This window comes from Erpetoichthys calabaricus, chromosome 7 (assembly GCF_900747795.2).
Source record: "Erpetoichthys calabaricus chromosome 7, fErpCal1.3, whole genome shotgun sequence".
NCBI classification, from domain to species: domain Eukaryota; kingdom Metazoa; phylum Chordata; class Cladistia; order Polypteriformes; family Polypteridae; genus Erpetoichthys; species Erpetoichthys calabaricus.
In genome coordinates, this window is record NC_041400.2 from 59,554,652 (window position 1) to 59,576,848 (window position 22,197).

General features: G+C 38.1%; 1 protein-coding gene across 1 annotated transcript; it reads right to left on the reverse strand.

The window, feature by feature from the left end:
• Positions 1-978: 978 nt before the first annotated feature.
• Positions 979-7,439, reverse strand: LOC114654278 (cytochrome c oxidase subunit 7C, mitochondrial). Its single transcript, XM_028804717.2, has 3 exons — positions 7,270-7,439; positions 4,527-4,677; positions 979-1,091 (listed from the first exon to the last, which is right to left on the reverse strand). The coding sequence occupies exons 1-2, from the start codon at positions 7,342-7,344 to the stop codon at positions 4,561-4,563; spliced, it is 192 nt and encodes a 63-aa protein (XP_028660550.1). The 5' UTR covers positions 7,345-7,439; the 3' UTR covers positions 979-1,091; positions 4,527-4,560.
• Positions 7,440-22,197: the final 14,758 nt, after the last annotated feature.

Consider the following 22,197-nt stretch of genomic DNA (forward strand, 5'->3'; position numbering starts at 1 on the left):
AGCACAACAAAGGCTATTTAACACACGTTCTAAAATAAAGGATGAACAAAAAACGGACACGATTTCGAACAGGAAGCTTTAAAATTGGGACAGATTTGGGAAAATAAAGCACCATCAGTTTGTGACATTTGAGGTTTGAATGAATTTGATTACTCCATTAAAATATTACTCCTTAGTAATTTTCTTTAAATCAGCTGAGGATGCAAATATAAATTTTAAAATAGTAAATGTTATAAACTAAACAAAGTGGACCTCTGAATGTCCAGACTTTAAACTTACTTACAAAACCAGCTTTAAAGAGGTTGTTTAAATGGAAACATCCAGAATTATCTAGAAATGCACTAACTGTACGGATATACTATTTGAATTATTTTTAGTATTCATTTTAAGTGTATACAGCTACTGTAGATAAAAAGTCAGAATGTAAAATGTGTAAATGCCATGCTAGCATCAGGTAGCTGATGATTCCACCCTTTATAAGGTTAAACCCCCCCATATTATGAACCCTCCATTTGTTGTTACACTGGTAGATCCCCATCTCTGCCATGCATGAAAATTCAAACCCCATGCTATACTTTGATATTTATGAATGCCAATATTAGTTTATTTACAGGATACTTGGGTAACTACTTGATACATATACCAGTATTTTAAAGCTGCTGTTTTTCTGTAATAGAATATAACATACATAAATGCTAATTGTAACAACTATCATTCACTTCAATAACGGAGGTATATACATATATACAAATACATTTCTGTATATACAAAAAACGTATGGCATATCTGTTTTTGGCATGGTATCGAATGTTATTTAGTAGCGTAAAATTTCACTGGTACTGAATACAAAAAGTCTGGTATTGGAACATCCTCAGTTAATTCACTCCTAACATATATGGTACACCCATGTCCAGTTCTTAAGGATAGAATGCAATGCTGAAGTACATATTATAAATGAATAAAAACTGACAAAGCAAGTTATGTCCATAAACAGCTTTATTTACAGGCTGACAAGTGCAACAAATTTTCATCCATTTTCGGTCATGGTGGCCATTTCCCAAAGCAGAAATATGGTCAGCAGTATAATGAACCTAAAAAAATTTATATAAAAATTAACAGAATAATTGACAGATGGACATTAAATAGCTAAAATCATAAGCAATTTTAAATCTTGAGAACATTTTCCAACCTACTTCAGACTGACAGAGAGACCAAATGTTTGAGAATGTTATTTATAATTTGAAAAACATTTTAGCATAAGTGAAAGAAAACAAAATGCATCAACTTTTATTTCCTTTCACACAACTGCTATCCCAAAAACTAATTTCTTTTATTATTACAGACTTGTATGTGAACTGTGTGCAATAAATAATCCTGGGTAAGGAAAATACCCAGACTGCTATGTGGTTCAAACTGATTGGCGAGTCAATGCAAAAATGAGGGGAAGACAGAAAAATGCCCGCTTTATTGTGTTCCTGGCAGCATTGGCATTCGAGTGAGAATGAAGCTGTACTTGTCAGTTCAAGAGAGAAGAAACACCTGCAATTTAATCTATTTGGGTAGCACAACATTACAAAGTGTTTTGATGGATAGTAACAAGTTGATAACATTACATTAATTAATTTTTTTTAAACCAAAGGATTACAGAAATGCATTACTCTGGTATTTAATGAAAGTGTCAATTATACAGTGATATGGATTTTACACCATAATAGGCAAGCCATCCAACAAGAGATAAGGGATAAAAAGTGGAACAACCACAAGAATACCTCATGTGGATGAGGAACAGCAAGACTTTAGGGGTCAGTGCTTCAGTATTTCCACAATGACCATTCGCATTGCTCCTCCCATAATGCTGCATTTAAGCATGAGGCAGACAGCTCTATTAATATTAAATCTAATGCATAAGCAGAAGTGCAGAACCAGACACTTGCAGTTAGTGGCGTCACTAGAACATAAAAATTAACTGCAAAAATGAATTAGCAAACAAATGGCACTATTTGGATTTTTAAAATAAAAATACCTGTTGGTACAAAAATGTACATGTGAGAAAAGCAGCAAAGGGACATACAGCACATATTGTAGTAATACTAGAGCACACAGAATCAAGTTACATTGAAGGATTACGCTAGTCTATAACTAGTGTGCCTAGTTATGACAGAGTCCAAAAAATGATACTATGGATCTAGAACGTAAGGGACCTTGAAAGCATTTTATAGTATCTCAAATAAAGCAAACTTCATTTTACAAATTTTTGTTTTACTAAGTCTAGCTTAAAAGGAGATATATGGAAAAGTAAAACACCAGTGACATCTGAAATGTAATTTGATTTGTCTAGGATTTCATTATGTTCGGACACATTCATTTTACCCTCTAACTCCACAACCCTCCCATGCTGCTGCTGCAAAGAAGCATCCCCACCACATGATGCTACCATCCCCTATTCTTGATGGGAGGGATGGTGCATTTTTAAAAAACATTTAGTATGATGCCCAATATTTTGGTCTCTGACCACAGAACTGTCATCCACTTGATTTTAGAGTATTCCATATCCCTTCTAAAAAACTCTAGTAGTGAAGTCATGCTAGGTTCTCTCGCCCCACCTGAAGAGAAGCTTTTTCTTTGGCAATTCAGCCAAAACATTGTGATTAGAAAACCACCCAGGATATTATGGCTGTATGTCCCTCCCATCTCAGACACACATGCTTGTGCTTAACAGGGGTTAATCATTTTTATAAGCATTGTGCGTGTGTGTACATACAGTGCATCTGGAAAGTATTCACAGCGCATCACTTTTTCCACATTTTGTTATGTTACAGCCTTATTCCAAAATGGATTAAATTCATTTTTTTTCTCAGAATTCTATACACAACACCCCATAATGACAACGTGAAAAAAGATTACTTGAGGTTTTTGCAAATTTATTAAAAATAAAAAAACTGAGAAACCACATGTACATAAGTATTCACAGCCTTTGTCATGAAAACAAAATTGAGCTCAGGTGCATCCTGTTTCCCCTGATCATCCTTGAGATGTTTCTGCAGCTTAATTGGAGTCCACCTGTGGTAAATTCAGTTGATTGGACATGATTTGAAAAGGCACACACCCTGTCTATATAAGGTCCCACAGTTGACAGTTCATGTCAGAGCACAAACCAAGCATGAAGTCAAAGGAATTGTCTGTAGACCTCAGAGACAGGATTGTCTCGAGGCACAAATCTGGGGAAGGTTACAGAAAAATTTCTGCTGCTTTGAAGGTCCCAATGAGCACAGGTGCCTCCATCATCCGTAACTGGAAGAAGTTCGAAACCACCAGGACTCTTCCTAGAGCTGGCCAGCCATCTAAACTGAACGATCGGGGGAGAAGGGCCTTAGTCAGGGAGGTGACCAAGAACCCAATGGTCACTCTGTCAGAGCTCCAGAGGTCCTCTGTGGAGAGAGAACCTTCCAGAAGGACAACCATCTCTGCAGCAATCCACCAATCAGGCCTGTATGGTAGAGTGGCGAGACGGAAACCACTCCTTAGTAAAAGGTGCATGGCAGCCCGCCTGGAGTTTGCCAAAAGGCACCTGAAGGACTCTCAGACCATGAGAAAGAAAATTCTCTGGTCTGATGAGAAAAAGATTGAACTCTTTGGTGTGAATGCCAGGCATCACGTTTGGAGGAAACCTGGCACCATCCCTGCAGTGAAGCATGGTGGTGGCAGCATCATGCTGTGGGGATGTTTTTCAGCGGCAGGAACTGGGAGACTAGTCAGGATAAAGGGAAAGATGACTGCAGCAATGTACAGAGACATCCTGGATGAAAACCTGCTCCAGAGCGCTCTTGACCTCAGACTAGGGTGACGGTTCATCTTTCAGCAGGACAACGACCCTAAGCACACAGCCAAGATATCAAAGGAGTGGCTTCAGGACAACTCTGTGAATGTCCTTGAGTGGCCCAGCCAGAGCCCGGACTTGAATCCGATTGAACATTTCTGGAGAGATCTTAAAATGGCTGTGCACCGACACTTCCCATCCAACCTGATGGAGCTTGAGAGGTGCTGCAAAGAGGAATGGGCGAAATTGGCCAAGGATAGGTGTGCCAAGCTTGTGGCATCATATTCAACAAGACTTGAGGCTGTAATTGCTGCCAAAGGTGCATCAACAAAGTATTGTACGCAAGTATTCACAGCCTTTGCTCATGTGATTTCTCAGTTTTTTTATTTTTAATAAATTTGCAAAAGCCTCAAGTAAACTTTTTTCACGTTGTCATTATGGGGTGTTGTGTGTAGAATTCTGAGGAAAAAAATGAATTTAATCATTTTGTAACATAAAATGTGGAAAAAGTGATGCGCTGTGAATACTTTCTGGATGCACTGTATACACATACACACACACAGACACAGACAGAGCTGTGTGTGCCTTTGTTTCTCTCACACACACACTTTATATGTACATTTAAAAGTAAGAGGTTTCACCATGTACACAATAAAAGTGACAGCATGCATCTTTCAAAAAAATGTAGAGATTAAAATAAATGAATCACCTTTTTGTGGTTCCTGGAAGAAAAATAAAATTCTTCATTTCTTGAGCATCTGGTGACGGACAACAATGAAAGGAGCTGCAAATCCACTTCCAAAGAATACAACCATTAGCCCCAGCAATCTCCACTTATTTTCCACTGAAAATGGGATATTCTGTCATTAAGAAGAGGAAAAACATTACCAATGAATATCGGACATAGTGGTGAAAAAACCTCTCAACACTTCAACATGTAACAAATATAAACCTATTTTTAAGGCTGTATTCTTTGTTATCTCCAATGCAAGTTGTAAAAATTCAAGGAGACTGCAAGGTGAGAATATTGGCTTGTATGAAATCACCCTCAAGTTTCTCCATTATAAGTATTTAATAAGTGATTAACAAACATTACAAATACTACAAACCAAATCATTTCCCAATTTTTCTGGTTGGCAAAAAATAAAAATCCTTATTAGAATAAATTATGATTTGTCCTCTTAATCATATCTTATTGCGGTTACAAGAATGCATTCCAGCAATTATTAATGGCAACTACATCATCTTTCAGACTGTCACCTTAAACCAGTGTTATGCACTTTGAAGTTTAGAGTACCCCTTCCTTGGAAAGGCAGCAATTAACTCAGACATTGGTTTACCCAGATAATTTACATGATGTGGAGTTGTTGATGCTTCACATTCTCTTGCACGGAATGTTTGCTACCTCACAAATTCTGATTCTGGCATGTCGCAGTAGCTGCAGGGTTTCATTTAACCACATTGTTAACTAGAAGACAGTTATTGCTATTACTGTAGTACTAGGGTGTTTGTACCTTGTTAGCCATTATGAATGTAGAGAAAAGCCAAGCAAAATGACACCTTTTACTGGCTAACTAAAAAGATTACAATACGCAAGCTTTCGAGGCAACTCTGGCCCCTTCTTCAGGCAAGATATAATCTTTTAATTACTGGAGCATGTCAATGTGTCTGATCCTACTTTTCCTCTGCCACAGCACAGAACTCTCCCATAGGAGCGGATCTGTTTCAAGTTTTAGAAAACATTCACAACTGAACATCTCTGATTTGCTTCAAACTTTCTGAAAATAATTTAATTGTACTCAATACATAGTAAAATGGTAGGCTTCTATATGCATTAGCTTCTGAGATATGAAGACTTTAAGGGGGGATGTCATCCTAACTTTATTGTGAAAAGAAGCGCTACTGAAAAAAGGACAATATCCCATGTCTAATTTTTGAGCAATTAATGGTTGATGCATAATGTTTGCCAGGATTGTTATTTAGTATTAGATTAATCTAAAATAGATGGTCCACAGTTGCTCATTTTCCAAGTTATGGCTTGCTGAAAACTATTAAAATATCTTGCCGAAGAGCAACTTTGACCCCTATAACTCCACATTAAAACCACATCCTTTTTCTCTGCGTCTGTTGATTTCATGAAGATTGACCTAGTATGCATTGGTTTGCTACTAAAATATAAAATCTTGCATCAGAAGCAAGTAATTCTGATTCCAGCATGTCACAATAGTTGCTGAGTGTAATCAATTTCTAAATGAGCAACTAGTTATTGGTGTTACAGGGCAGGTCAAATTATCCAATCCTACTTTTGGTCTGCCACGACAGAAAAATCTTCCACAATGTATTTACTTTTTCTGAGGAAAAAAAAGAGCAGAAAGGTTTAAAAATACCACAATCCTTACTTTGCTCTGTTTTTATTGGCAACTCATTTTTAATTTGGCACCTTCATAGGCAAAAGGCTAAGAATTTTAAAAAGGCAGTCAATTAATATGAGGTTAACTATTTAAGGATTGATAGAAATCTTTACAGATTAAAAAAATTAAAACCTTACTTAATTTCAAGGAGAAATATAATTTAAAAAAATTCACATACTGGGAGCAATTAAGAATTTAACGCACGGGCAGACTCCTACTGAAGAAATCGCATGTACAAGGTTATCTACTCAGAAGTCTGTGGACACTTCACAAAACTGTTAAAGACTGATTTCTGTCTTAAAAAAAATCAGAGGAGGATCTCAAGGTTAAGCACGTGGCTTTGAAATTAACAGGGCTCTAGGCTCAAAAACGAGACCCATATAAAACCTCAAGAGCTATTCTTGATGTTACACAATCAATTACACGACTTCGACGTTAAAATTAGGACATTATTACCAGCAACTAAAAGTTCGACTAATGTACTATGCTTACTTTTCGGCTTTGTAGAGCCACCGACAACGGCACATTGAATTTTATAATACAATTTATTGCAATTTCAGTTAACCCTGTCTCGATTAAACGTCTTCTCGTTTTCTAACACCTGGTCCATAAATAAAACAATAAAATAACTACTGTATGTTTTCTTTATACTAATTATGCAGCTGTTTCTTGGTATATAACATGAATTAAGTAAACATAAGGCAGGAACAAAATGTAAATTGCGAATTTATGAAAGTAGCACCTCATCGAACGATTACAAACTTCGGCCACCACTAGCATTAATAGAAACAAAATGAAGACTTTAGAGAAATTAAAAACATGTTTTAACAAAAAACCTAGGCTCACTCTACTTTAATATAGCCCACACAACGAAACAAACAAAAAAGTGTGACTGTATTAAAAGAGGAAGAAAAAAATATCAAAAAGCCTTCATTCAACCTTCCTCGCTGTCGACCTTAACATACACAGGCCAGTGCACACAGAAAAAGACGACACAGCAAGAAAATAACATTTTTTCTCAATAAAGCATAATTCTTTTACCTTCCCTGGGCCTTCCTCATAATGTGATCTACGAATAGCAGAGGTAGTAAACCTACGAACAGCTTGTCCAAACATTATTGAAAAAATAATTTCTGTAAACGACTGCTGTCTTCCCTGTCTGTAAGAATGACCTTCCTTCTAGAAGAGCGGAATCGTAAAGACTTCTGGGTAGAATTGCCCGTTGTTCTTCCGTCTTAAATGAGCACTTCGGGGGAAGTAGTTTCTGATACACGCACATTGCAATTTAGACTCCAGTTATGTTGTTAATAGGACTCAAATTCCCAGAACACTTTGCTGTTTAAAGTTTATTTACAACATCCGCCGTGTTAAAGGATTTCTTGCCTCTGTAGTATATATACTTACAGTGACCAGATTTTTCTGGGGGCAACCTGGGACACCAGGTGGGCGGTCTGGGGGCGGAGACCTCCAGAAGCCAGATAGACTTTAATAATGGAAATGCCTATTTTCGTGTTTCCTGCATCTTATTCTGTACGAGTTTCTTCCATTTGAAACAATCATATTATTAAACCACAAACATATACCCATTTTCAAAGTAGGGTTCTATACCATTGTACGCTATTTTTCGTGAAATTACAGGCTAGATCTTGCCAAAAACAGTTCGTGAAAATTGACTGAAAGACACGCTTTCCTGAAGAGCAAATAACAAACTCATTAGTGTACATTATATAGTATACTGTATGTTATGGACGTACCGAAACCTTACGTTGTTAATCAGGAATCGCAGTGAAAGTAGAGAAGTGCCAGAAATGTTTTGTGAATAATTTATTAATACTTTCTGAAATTGAACATGACACTTTTTCAATGTTTATAAAGGAAAAACAGCTTTTCAATGAGTAACTTTCATAATCATAAAACACTAATATTTCTGAGATGAGTGGATAGCTCTCAGGACATCAGGATTTTGTAATAACATGTCATAAAACTTGTCACATGAATAACTTAAATTGCATTTCACAACCAGCATATGTTTCAATGTGTCGACTTAATCAGAGAAAAGACTCTTTCAGTGGGAGCATTTGTCCCTGGAAGACATAATGCAAATTCTGCCATGAGTGTCATATTATTACATGGAACATAATGGTTGACAAAGTGCTGAATGATTTACATCCATCGTTTCTCTATTGGTAATTCTGCTGTACCCCATTCGTTAAATTTTTTTGCAGTGACATATCTTTGGATATTGGATATCTCATCAAACAGTTCATTGTCATTTATCTTGTCAGGAAATACAGTGGTGTGAAAAACTATTTGCCCCCTTCCTGATTTCTTATTCTTTTGCATGTTTGTCACACAAAATGTTTCTGATCATCAAACACATTTAACCATTAGTCAAATATAACACAAGTAAACACAAAATGCAGTTTTTAAATGATGGTTTTTATTATTTAGGGAGAAAAAAAATCCAAACCTACATGGCCCTGTGTGAAAAAGTAATTGCCCCCTTGTTAAAAAATAACCTAACTGTGGTGTATCACACCTGAGTTCAATTTCCGTAGCCACCCCTAGGCCTGATTACTGCCACACCTGTTTCAATCAAGAAATCACTTAAATAGGAGCTGCCTGACACAGAGAAGTAGACCAAAAGCACCTCAAAAGCTAGACATCATGCCAAGATCCAAAGAAATTCAGGAACAAATGAGAACAGAAGTAATTGAGATCTATCAGTCTGGTAAAGGTTATAAAGCCATTTCTAAAGCTTTGGGACTCCAGCGAACCACAGTGAGAGCCATTATCCACAAATGGCAAAAACATGGAACAGTGTTGAACCTTCCCAGGAGTGGCCGGCCGACCAAAATTACCCCAAGAGCGCAGAGACGACTCATCCGAGAGGTCACAAAAGACCCCAGGACAACGTCTAAAGAACTGCAGGCCTCACTTGCCTCAATTAAGGTCAGTGTTCACGACTCCACCATAAGAAAGAGACTGGGCAAAAAACGGCCTGCATGGCAGATTTCCAAGACGCAAACCACTGTTAAGCAAAAAGAACATTAGGGCTCGTCTCAATTTTGCTAAGAAACATCTCAATGATTGCCAAGACTTTTGGGAAAATACCTTGTGGACTGATGAGACAAAAGTTGAACTTTTTGGAAGGCAAATGTCCCGTTACATCTGGCGTAAAAGGAACACAGCATTTCAGAAAAAGAACATCATACCAACAGTAAAATATGGTGGTGGTAGTGTGATGGTCTGGGGTTGTTTTGCTGCTTCAGGACCTGGAAGGCTTGCTGTGATAGATGGAACCATGAATTCTACTGTCTACCAAAAAATCCTGAAGGAGAATGTCCGGCCATCTGTTCGTCAACTCAAGCTGAAGCGATCTTGGGTGCTGCAACAGGACAATGACCCAAAACACACCAGCAAATCCACCTCTGAATGGCTGAAGAAAAACAAAATGAAGACTTTGGAGTGGCCTAGTCAAAGTCCTGACCTGAATCCAATTGAGATGCTATGGCATGAACTTAAAAAGGCGGTTCATGCTAGAAATCCCTCAAATAAAGCTGAATTACAACAATTTTGCAAAGATGAGTGGGCCAAAATTCCTCCAGAGCGCTGTAAAAGACTCATTGCAAGTTATCGCAAACACTTGATTGCAGTTATTGCTGCTAAGGGTGGCCCAACCAGTTATTAGGTTCAGGGGGCAATTACTTTTTCACACAGGGCCATGTAGGTTTGGATTTTTTTTTCTCCCTAAATAATAAAAACTACCATTTACAAACTGCATTTTGTGTTTACTTGTGTTATATTTGACTAATGGTTAAATGTGTTTGATGATCAGAAACATTTTGTGTGACAAACATGCAAAAGAATAAGAAATCAGGAAGGGGGCAAATAGTTTTTCACACCACTGTATGTCATTCACAAAACCAATGCACTTTTGAACATCTATTCATTCATTATTAATAAATAAATTAATATTATCAGATTCACAACTACGACGAAATTTACAGAGAGTACAGTCTGCAGACTTGAGACTATACAGTAAAGTGTGTACAGCAGTACTTACTTAAAGAATAAAGAGCTAAAATTAAAATAAAAAAAAATAAACTTTGTCAGCACTTTCAATTTTGTCGTACAAAATAAATTGGCAAGTTTAACTCTTTTAAGTTTAAGCTTTAACTTCAGTGAAAACGGCTCACCTCGAACGCCGTATTGACGAGTGAATGACTGAATCAGGCATCAGCTCTTATATCAGGCTCAGAGCAGGAATAATAAGATAATTCCTGGATCAGAGCGTAGCATAGCCAAAACGTGTCGTATCACAAGGCACGGCCGATACCATCCGACGATACGTCTGCTTCCGCCTTCTCGCCTTCCGTGCGTTTCCATACTGCAAACAATGGCCACCAGCAGGCGTCAGACTCAGAAGAAGGTCGACTAACCGTCTGACGTCATGATGGGTAGAAAGTATGATTTGGAATCAGAAAGGCTGAATGGGGTCTAGGCCTCTAGGGAAAAGTACCCATTTTGTCGGAAAACGCCACAGGCCGGGACATTTCCTGATCTTTCGGGGACGACGGGACGGGTGATCCAAAAATAGGGACTGTCCCGGGTAAATAGGGACTGTCCCGGGTAAACCGGGACGTCTGGTCACTGTAATATACTTATACAAGTATATGCTTTATAACGGATACATAAAACAAAGCAAGTAATAAATTCAAACTAGTGGAGTAGAATGAAGAAGGAAAAAAACGCAAAAAAGAGAAGTAAATAGTAGAAGTAGTAAGTTATAGAATGGAAGGTTTGGCGAACGAGTTTTGCGACTTTTAATTAATTCAGGAGACTTTACATATATTAAACAGTCAGAAAGGAAATGTTAAACAAGAGGTTACTTCTGATCCATTTACATTTATCCCTCCATTTTACAAAAGCTGGAGCCTTTTCCAGTAGGCGAAGCATCAGGCACAAGGCAGAAACAATCCCAGGATGGAGTGCCAGTGTGGACATGCTAACATACAAAGACGCAAACTTAGCAACACCAGTTTGTTTAAGCCGTATGCCTTTGGGAGGAAACCCAGACAGACATGAGGAGAACATGCAAGCTTCTTGCACAGAACCCCAGTTGTGAGGCAGCAGCGCTACCACTGATCCACCATGCACATCTGAGAAAACTGGCAGGTGAGACTCTTCAGGGGTTTGGACATAGGCAGCGTGGAATGAATGTGTGTGTTGGTGCACATGCTGAAGGAGCTTAAAAGGAGGTGTGATAAACAATGTGGCAGGTTAGACATAGCAAAGGAAGGAGGACGGCTGGGTGTGAGGTGAAAGCTTGTGTGGAGAGCAATCACCCTTGAAGAGGAAGGGCGCATCTTTTGGGGCTAGCAGCAGGAGTTGATTAGGGTCCTTTGTTATATATGTTCTTTATTTTTCAAGTTAAAGTCATTCACAAACATGGCACATATGTGTTTGCCATCCGAAATTGTGTTCTAAAGTTGAGCGTTTTCTGTAAATATAAAAAAACATTTTGCCCTTCTGCCGCTTTACAATATAAGCTATTGGGGCATGGGGCACATTAAATAAAACAAATAAAAGCTTAAAAACTTGCTGATGAAGCAGCAAAAGTTTTGATATAAGAAAACATGCCTTCAGGGTTTCAGACGCATATCTGTGATAACAAAAAGGATTTGGAAGTAATCATTTTATTGCATATTCCTGGTACTGTTTTTCTTGTGTGATAGCAGTGATCTTCATATACAGAATTTTCTACACAAATTCGGAAGTCAATCGGCATGATATCAAGCATGTGTCAGAAACAGTTTAGTGTTATTTTGTCTTTCGAGAGGAAACCACATCCCTGGGGGGTGAAAGGTTAATGGGGAGGACGGTGATCACTGAGGTAGCACACACAGCTAGTCTTCTTTAAAAATGGCTGAAACTTTTAATATTGGTGTTTTTTGTTCAGAGATGATATGTATAAACTACTTTACAATGTGTGTGTAATCTCAAAACGTACATCAATGCTCAGTAACTTTCTGGGCTTGAAAAATGAACTTATATAGTTTTCTGCTGGTGCTCCATATCCCATGGCTTCAATTATAAAATGCCAGGACAGGCATTGTATTCCTTAAAATTTATAGAAAATGCTTAACTTTAGAACACAATTTTGTTTGACAAATGCATACACTGACGGGCCTCTTTATTAAGTACACCTGGTCAACTGCTTTTTAAAATAATTATCTAATCAACCAATCCCATGGCAGCAACTCAGTGCATTTTGATATGCAGACATTGTCAAGATGACCTCCTAAACAAACAGTATCAGAATGGGGAGGAAATGTGATTTAAGTGAGCAGTTCTCTGGTGAAAATGCCTTGTTGATACCAGAGGTCAGAGGGGAATGGCTAGACTGGTCTAGCTGAAAGAAAGGCAACAGTAACTCAAATAACCACTCATTACAAATGAGGTATATACAGTACAAGAGCATCTCTGAATGCACAACACGTCAAACCTTGAAGCAGATGGGCTACAGCAGCTGGAGACTGCACAGGGTGCCACTCCTATCAGCTAAGAACAGGCAACTGAGGCTACAATGCGCACAGGTTTATCAAAATTGAACACTAGAAGATTGGAAAATGTTGCCTGGTCTGATAAGACACTTCTGCGACATTCTGATGGTAGGGTCATAGTTTGCTGTCAACAACATGAAAGTATAGATCCATCTTGCCTTGTATCAACAGTTCAGGCCGGTGGCGGTGGTGTAATCTTGTTGGAGATATTTTCTTGGCACATTTTGGGCTCATAGTATCAATTGACTTTATATGCTACAACGTTCCTTAGTACTGTTCCTGACCATGTTCATCCATCCCTTAATGACCACAGTGTACCCATTTTCTGATGGCTACTTCCAGCAGGAGAATGCACCATGTCACAAAGTTCAAATCATCTCAGACTGATTTCTTGAACATGAAAGTGAATTCACTGTACTCAAATGGCCACCAGAATCACTAGATCTCAACCCAACAGAGCACCTTTGGGATGTGGTGAAACAGGAGATTCATACCATGGGTGTGCAGCCGACAAATCAGCAGCAACTGAAGGTGGTTCTGAAGGCAAAAGGGGGTCTAATCCGGAACTAGCAAAGTGTACCTGATAAAGTGCCAGTGAGTGTATATACCATGTTTGCGAAAAAATAACTTTGACTTGAAAAATACCAAAACTTGTTCTTTAAAGAGACATTAAATGGTTCTTTCAAGGGCCATTAAACAGCTGATTGTTTATGTGTGTTGGCCCTTCATCTGCCATACCTCAGGTTGTTACACTGGTGGCAGCAGTTGGGAAAAGAACAGACTAACAACCCCAAAATGGAGGACTGGTTTAACACAAATGTTGATAGAATCCTCGATCATGCTCACAACAACGCACTTCTAGCAGAACACACAAGATTGACTTGCATCCCTCAAATGTTACGGAGGATGGAGTTTGTGCTACGCTCAGGATGAGGGCTTAAAGCAGGGGGCAGTGTAGCAACCTAAAGGTCTAAACCTGAGAGGGATACACTGTTCAGTTGGCTACCAACTGCCTGTGGAGGCAGGAATACCTGGAGAAGTTGGCCATAAAGCATCCCTATGATCAGCGTGTGCGATGAAGGTGGGGGACACAGATACAGCACTTAGAACCTTGATCGCACCTCTTAGCTGCTAAAGTCCATTAGCCCACACACATAGCCACCTGCGAGCCTCAGATTTGGAAACTGCCTTTATGCCAGCTCACACAGCCGAGAGACAGTGTGTGAGCAGGCAAAAAGACAAACCAGTTGGGAGCATATGTCACTGCAGAAGATCTGAGCAGCATAGCGGAAGCAGCACTGAAGATGCCAAATGTCCTTTTGAGGGCCACTCGCCAGCAATCTGCATAAAAAGGCTAATTTAATTTTTCTGTCTTTTACAAAAGATCATTACAATATACAGTACAGTATTTCATAAATGGTATTAAAAAGCTGATCAGGAATCTTTTTCTTCTTCTTCTTTCGGCTGCTCCCGTTAGGGGTTGCCACAGCGGATCATTCTTTTCCATATCTTTCTGTTCTCTGCAACTTGTTCTGTTACACCCATCACCTGCATGTCCTCTCTCACCACATTCATAAACCTTCTCTTAGGCCTTCCTCTTTTCCTTTTGCCTGACAGCTCTTTCCTTAACACCCTTCTCCCAATATACCCAGCATCTCTCCTCTGCACATGTCCAAACCAATGCAATCTCACCTCTCTGACTTTGTCTCCAAACCGTCCAACCTGAGCTGACCCTCTAATGTCCTAATTTCTAATCCTGTTCATCCTTGTCACACCCAATGCAAATCTTAGTATCTTTAACTCTGCTAACTCCAGCTCTGTCACCTACTGTCTGGTCAGTGCCACTGTCCTCAGCCCATATAACATAGCTGGACTCACTACTGTCCTGTAGACATTCCCTTTCACTCTTGCTGATGCCCATCTGTCACAAATTACTCCTGACACTCTTCTCCACCCATTACACCCTGTCTGCACTCTCTTTTTCACTTCTCTTCCACAATCCCCATTACTCTGTACTGTTGATCACAAGTATTTAAACTCCTCCACCTTCGCCAATTCTTCTCCCTGCATCCTCACCATTCCACTGACCTCCCTCTCATTTACACACATGTATTCTGTCTTGTTCCTACTGACCTTCATTCCTTTCCTCTCCAGAGCATATATGCAACTCTCCAGGGAGGGTCTCCTCAACCTGCTCCCTACTCTCACTACAGATCACAATGTCATCAGGAATAACGCAGTAAATTATTGTTATAAAAATATCCTTTAATCTGATTAATAACTGAATTTCTGTGCAAACCAAACCCTTTCCAAAGGATTTCTGGAGACAGAACATCAACAACAATATTTATTTCTGTAGCACATTTTCATACACAGAATGTAGCTCAAAGAGCTTTACAAAATGTCAAAGAAATAGTTACAAGAAAAGATAAACAAGTTAAATAAGGTAAGGATAATAATGATACATATAAAATAAATCAATACAGCTTACATAACATAACTATATAATTAGTGAAACACACTGAAAACATTTTTATTGAACATCTGGTTGTGAATTATAAAATGTGCAAAAAACATCTCTATCTTGAAACATTTTAACCATAAGGGCATTAACTGGGTAAATCGTGTGAAGGATTTTATGTTGGATTTAAAACATTTTTGATAACAAACAATAATTGTTGTAAATTAACCCAGCTTTCTGCCAGTTATTTCTGTCATTAATAATAACATGTCATGAATGTGTTAAAATGAAACAAATGAAGAAAAAAGGCTTACAAATGACTTCAGTAATCTCTCTCTCTATATAAAATCCAACATTTGTCTGTCTGTCTGTCTGTCTGTCTGTCTGTCCACATTTCACAAGACAACTACTTAACGAATTTAGATCAGGTTTCGTTCTATTATTTGCTTGAACATTCTGGTTGATTTTGCAACTTTTCTCATCACGCTGAGTGATACCTGTTTGTTTATTGATTTTTTTAAAGTTTGTCCAGTTTCACTACTACGCGGGACATCAGGAGTGAGGAGCCGGGCAGGGCCCTCCTCACACACGTGCCAGCCTCCGTTCGAGTCGGTCTACCTCTCGCAACATGTTGGAGCATACCTTGCTTCCACTCACCTAGTGATGCCTGTTTGTTTATTGATTTTTAAAGTCTGTCTTGTTTCACTAATATGTGGGCAGAACCACGGGGGACAGCTAGTTAAATAATAATAAGCATGACAGTAATTGAATTTTGTTCAAATATTGCCAATTTTTGTTTTATTCTATTACTATTGACTGCTATGCCAGAGAAATGTTTATAGATTAGCTTTCAGCATTTAACATCGTTGTACCATTAAAGGCGACCAGCAGAATCATTAATTTAAGAATTTGCATAACCTTCTGCAATTGAATTTTGGCAGCATTACATTTTCCACACTGACCCTCAACACTGGAATGAGCCTCCTTCTGTACGACCACCTCTGGCTGTGTGACCAGAGACAGCTCTAACTCCATCATGAAATTTGCTGATGACACCACCATTACAAGCCAAATCACCAACGATGATGAGACAGTCTGCCGGCTGACTGCGTAATGCCAGGACAATAATTTTGCCCTTAATGACAGTGAAACCAAGGAGTTGGTCATTGACTTCAAGAAACAAGAAGGCAGGCAACACTTCCATCTACATCAGGGGGGATGCTGCTGAAAGAGTGAGCAGATTTAAATGGCTCAGAGAGGCTCTCACTGACAAACTGAAGTGGACACAATACATTTCAGCTCATATCAAAAAGGCTTACCAACCTTCTTTCACTGATGTTATAAGACGTGCATTTCTATATCTGGTTTGCAAACTTCTACAGGTGCACAGTGTAGCCCCTTCTCACTGGGTGCATCACAGCCTGGTAGAGCACCTTCTTGGCTCAAAATTGTAAGGCACTGCAGAGAATGGTGAAGGTGGCAAAGAATATTACTGACATCTAGCTGCCTTCTCTTCAGGACCTACAATATAAAACATTAACTGCTGTAGAAAAGCAAACAGGATAATTAAAGACCTCAGCCATCCTACACAGTTGCTTTGCTCACACCTTTTGGTAAACATTACAGGACCACTGGCATTCACACCTATAGACTCAGGGATAGCTTCTACCCACAAGTCATAAGGTTGCTGAATAGTCAATCAAAAGAATGCAAATTATGTATTGTAAGATAACCAACTGTACATAAATATGTAATCCTTGCATATCCATGCTGTATTGTATATAGCTGTATATTATAGAGTACCTGCCACATAATACAAAGAGGGCACGACATGTGTTTTGCCGTAACTGGGGCTTCTCAGGCATATGCAGTTTTGCTTCCCCTTGCAAGGATCAAACCTCAGACGTCAGCATTTGAGGCAAAGCCTCAGACATGGCACCACAGTGGCTGGTTTGCTTATTTGACAGAGTGTAGATCGGAGTATTGTATCCATAGGTCTGATCTCAATGGCCAATCAAACACAAGCATTAATTGGTAGGTGACCACCAAAATATTCAGGCTGCAATCAGACCTATGGATATAGTTGTTGTATATACAGTATATATACATATATGTTGCATGCTAAGTATAGTTTTTATTTATTTATTTAGTGTTTTTGTCAACTGTTCTGAGGAGATATTCAAGTACAAATTTCATTGTATTATGTACACATGTCATTAAACTTACTACAGTATGGCTATTTTATTGAATGTGTTCTCAGTTCTTAGTGTTTTCTTTGTTTTATGAAATAATTTTGGCTTTGTTAGTGTATGTTAACTGGCAATATTAACACCAACTGCCCACAATCCTGCATTAGATAAGTGGGTTAGGAAATTGAAGGAACGGTTTGAATATTGTATTATATGCTAAAACAGTATTACATTAAAAGGTAGCAACGTAGTGCCATTGCCTTACAGCTCCAGGACATCATGATCCAATCACCTTCTGTGAATTGTTTGCTCTCTCGATGTCTACATTGATTTTCTGTTCGTGTTCTCACCACTTCCCAGGAGGGTTAATTGTTGATTCTGATTTGGTCATGGTGTGCGTGAGAATGGGTTGTATGTTTGAATGTTTGAATGATCCTTGCAATGAACAACCTTGTCTTTTGGCCATGTCCGAAGCGACTAGCAACCCAGGGTTTGGATAAAGTAGGTTCGGAGAATGAATGCATGCATGTGAATTTCATTATAAAGAAAAGGCTTTAAAAATATGTTTTTAAATTAAATGCATATTTCAGGTTGATTGTGCTTAACATTCTTCAGAGATCGTTTGGGATAAATCATGATGTCACATAATGTATTGTGTTGTGTTGTGGTTCCAGCACAATTTGTTTTAGTTAGGAGCAACTAATGCAGTGTCTGCATATCATAAATTTTACTGGTTTCAGTGACATTTATAACAGAAATAAATGGATAGCCTAATAAATTGTACTGACTGAGCACCATTTTGTCACCTAACCCTGAACTGGAATACATGAGTTCAGATAAATGATGAATGTAAAAAAAAGAACTCAGTTATGTGATCTAAAGAAACAAAATACATTACATTTAAATATTTCTGACTTCAGTTTTTATTTGAAATTGTTACCTTCACAGCAAAAATTCTTCCAGAGATTCAAATGTCAATAAACATAACAATTAAAATACTAATTTAAATTAAAAGAAAGTCATAGGAATATATTGAAATGCCGCATGGAGCTGGCTATTTTTTACTGTCGAAGTAGAATAAAAAAATGAATCCACAGCACATCGAATCTGATGGTAATGGACAGACAGCACAAGAGTTCAGCTTTGGTAGCTAGTTACGGCAGAATCAGTTTTAAAAAACAAAAGCACATAGAGGAATATGGCATTTTAGAGCCAATTTTGAAACATAAATTAATATGGTGTGATTTGAATGTTATGATTGGTGGATCTTCATGAACAGATTAAAACATTGAGTTGCAGAGAGTGGCAACCTTAAAGACAAATGAGCATTAGCCAGGCGTTGCATTGTACTTTATTGTAAGCAGGTTTTTATAAAGGGGTTTTTTAACCTATAGGAAGATTATAGTCATGTTACCATAAAGAGTAATGTGATCATTGCCTTTGCTCCTGGACCGAGCTTCTGTAACAACATTTTGTATCTGATGTTGTCTGCTGCATGTTGTCTGATATATTATAATGAAAGACCTTTGGAAAGAGAAGCACAGTAATTGAAAGCTAGAGCTAATAAAGGCATGACAAAGTAATTACAAATCTAAAATTGACAGTTGTTTGATCAAGTTAAAATGGAAATCGAAAGGAAGGCAGTTCTGTTTTTTTTAGTATTTGGTTTTAAGAAGTTATCAGTTACTCTTGATTTGCTATATTCTACTCTTGTTGATAGTGGCTTGGCTTGGTACATATTGTGAATGGTGCCATATGCAATAAATACCAATCAATTTATTGTCAATTGCATAGGTATTGTGATTGTGCATAGCCAAAATGATGTTCATGCCATGACTCCTGTAATAGTCAGGAGTCCCTTTAGTGCTCCACTGTAGTGTGAATATTGAAACTGTACTCTGGTACTGTGGGATATACAATAAATTGGCTATGGAGAATGCTACCACCAAATAAATGCCTCTCTTATGTAGATGTGTCATATAATAACAACAACAACAACATTTATTTATATAGCACATTTTCATACAAAAAGTATGAAAAATTTTTTTTAAAAAAATACTAAGATACTGTAAAATAAGTTAGCAAGGTAAGAGTACACAATTGTAAAATTTTGGGTATCCATCTGGGAGACCCTTTTTAATGTGTTTTTAAGCAAAAAAAAGAAAAAATACGAGAAAAAATCCCAGTTGGGAAAAAGGACATATGGCACCCTCTGGTGGGTAAATGAAAGTATTGTAGCAGCACCTGCACTGCTCACACTTTTTGGCTGAAATGACACCTGCTGTTATAAGTTGCACGCACTTATTCTGGTTGGATAGAAGAGAATTAGCTTGAGGTGGAACTAGAGGCAGGGTGAAAGTGATGCCAGGCTTGCTCTGGTTGGTGTTCCTCCATTCTAGACAGGGAAATGGACACTGTGTGAATAAATGTTCCACCCCTTTGGTACATACCTGGCGTGCCAATTCTGCCTAAAAGACTTACTATTCCTGCATGTGCACCAATACTTATTCTGGGAACAAAAGCCATTCCACCTTGTAATTCTGATCAGCATCATGCAGAATATCCACTTTTTGTGACACATACCACTTGTATGCTTTGTATAGAACACTGCTGCAACTCTCCTCTGATCTGTTAACTCTGAATGTTGACTCACTTTAAATTGTGTTGATTAAGGCCTCCTCCCATTTGCCCCTACACACTCCTGTTGGCTGATGGGAATTGAAATTCTCTTGGGAGAAATGCCATAGGTTCAGACCAATAAAAGGCTTGTTTACTGTACACCAATAAACAACAACAATGTACCCTAAGAACCTAACAAGATATGTGACTTCAATTTCCTAATTTTATAGGCAACAAGGACCAAAAAAGCAACAAATATGAACAATGAACAAGATGTGCCAAGCTGACACCAGCAACTCTGTAAGTAAATGACTGTTGTCATAGCAATAAATAGTTAAAAGTAACAGCAATGTCTTAGTGGAGAAAATGTCAATGCATATGAAGGATAATTGGATAGAACACCATATAACTCTCTTACAGTTAGGCATTAACACTAGTAAAAAAGTGAAGTCACATGAGTTCATAAGAAAAGCATTAGAAAGCATTCATTTTAAGTACGGGTAGCGGCTGATATTAAAGTGGTATGTAAACAGGCGACTACTGCAAGGTTCAGATCAGGCACAAGCTGCTGTAGAAATGGACAAGATAATAAGAAACTAACTAGCAGTGTGTATTCACTTTCAGAAATTATTTGATATGTTGACTTATGAAGGGTTGGTCATCACACCAACAAAATTGGTAGTTCAGGGTTTTTTGAGTAGATGGGTGCAAAATGGCTCAGATACAGGAAGTAGAATGTTATGGTGTGTGGAACCCTGTCATAATTGGCTGATGTGGTGGTGTCCCACAGGGGTCAGTGCTAGGTCTGGTGCTATTTTTAATATATATAAATGATTTGAATAGGAATATAAATAACAAGCTGGTTAAATTTGCAGATGATGCCAAGCTAGGTGGATTGGCAGATAATCTTGAGAATCTGTTAAATCATTAAAGAGGGGATTGGACAGTATACATGTTTGGTCAAATGAAATTTAATGTAAGTTAATGTAAAGTACTACATGTAAGAAGTAAAAATGTTAGGTTTGAGTGCACAATGCGAGGTCTGCAAATCGAAAGTATGCCTTATGAGCAGGATTTAGGAGTCATAGTGGACTCAACTGCCAGACAGTGTTCAGAAGCCATTAAGAAGTCTAATAGAATGTTAGTTGTATAGCACAGTATGTAGAGTACAAGTACACAGAGGTTATGCTCAAGCTTTATAATGCACTGGTTAGACCTCACCTGCAGTACTGTGTGCAGTTTTGGTCTCCAGGCTACAAAAAGGACATAGCAGTGCTGTAAAAAGTCAAGAAAAGAGAGACTAGGCTGATTCCAGGGCTATAGGGAATTGATAATGAGGAAAGATTAAAAGAGGGGAGCCTTTTCAGTTTAAGCAAAAGAAGAATAAGAATTGCTTCTCTTTTTATTTCAAAATATTCCAATATATATCAATTAGTCGTTCTTTAAGAAATTAAATTCAACCATAACCACATTTATTTGGAATTCAAAACATCCACGTATCCAAAGAGCAACCCTACAAAGGCCAAAGGCAGAAGGTGGCATGGCTCTACCTAACTTTCAATTTTACTACTGGGCAGCAAACATACAACATATTAAAACCTGGACATTGACACAAATAGATGAACATATGCAGGCTTGGTCTGCAGTAGAAATAGAATCCTGCAGTTCCTCTTTATATTCATTGCTTTGTGCCCCAATAAATGCAAATTATTGCCAATATACTAATAACCCAATAGTGCTTCACTCACTCAGAATATGGAACCAATGTAGGAAGCATTTTAAGATAGAGAATCTTTTATCGGTGGCACTTCTGCACGAGAACCACCTTTTTCAACCCTCGCAAATGTATGTAGTTTTTAATGTCTGGAAAACATTTGGGATTAAATCACTCAGAGATCTGTACAAAGACAACATCTTTGCATTCTACAAACAATTACATTCTAAATGTAACTTTCCAGCAATACATTTCTTTCACTATCTTCAAATTAGAAACTTTGTTAAACAGAACCTGCCCAATTTTCCTCACCTGCCACCTCCCTGTATGCTGGAAAATATATTCATCAGTTTCAAGGATTTAGACAGCATCTCTGCAATATATAAAACCATTTTACAGTCCCTCCCTTTCAAAGATCCA

Bases quoted from the DNA above. Each gene is read 5' to 3' on its own strand.
- LOC114654278 (XM_028804717.2), bottom strand. From the start codon at position 7,344: ATGTTTGGACAAGCTGTTCGTAGGTTTACTACCTCTGCTATTCGTAGA. The intron at 4,678-7,269 runs GTAAAAGAATTA...TCTTAATGACAG, and splicing joins ATGAGGAAGGCCCAGGGAAG to AATATCCCATTTTCAGTGGA.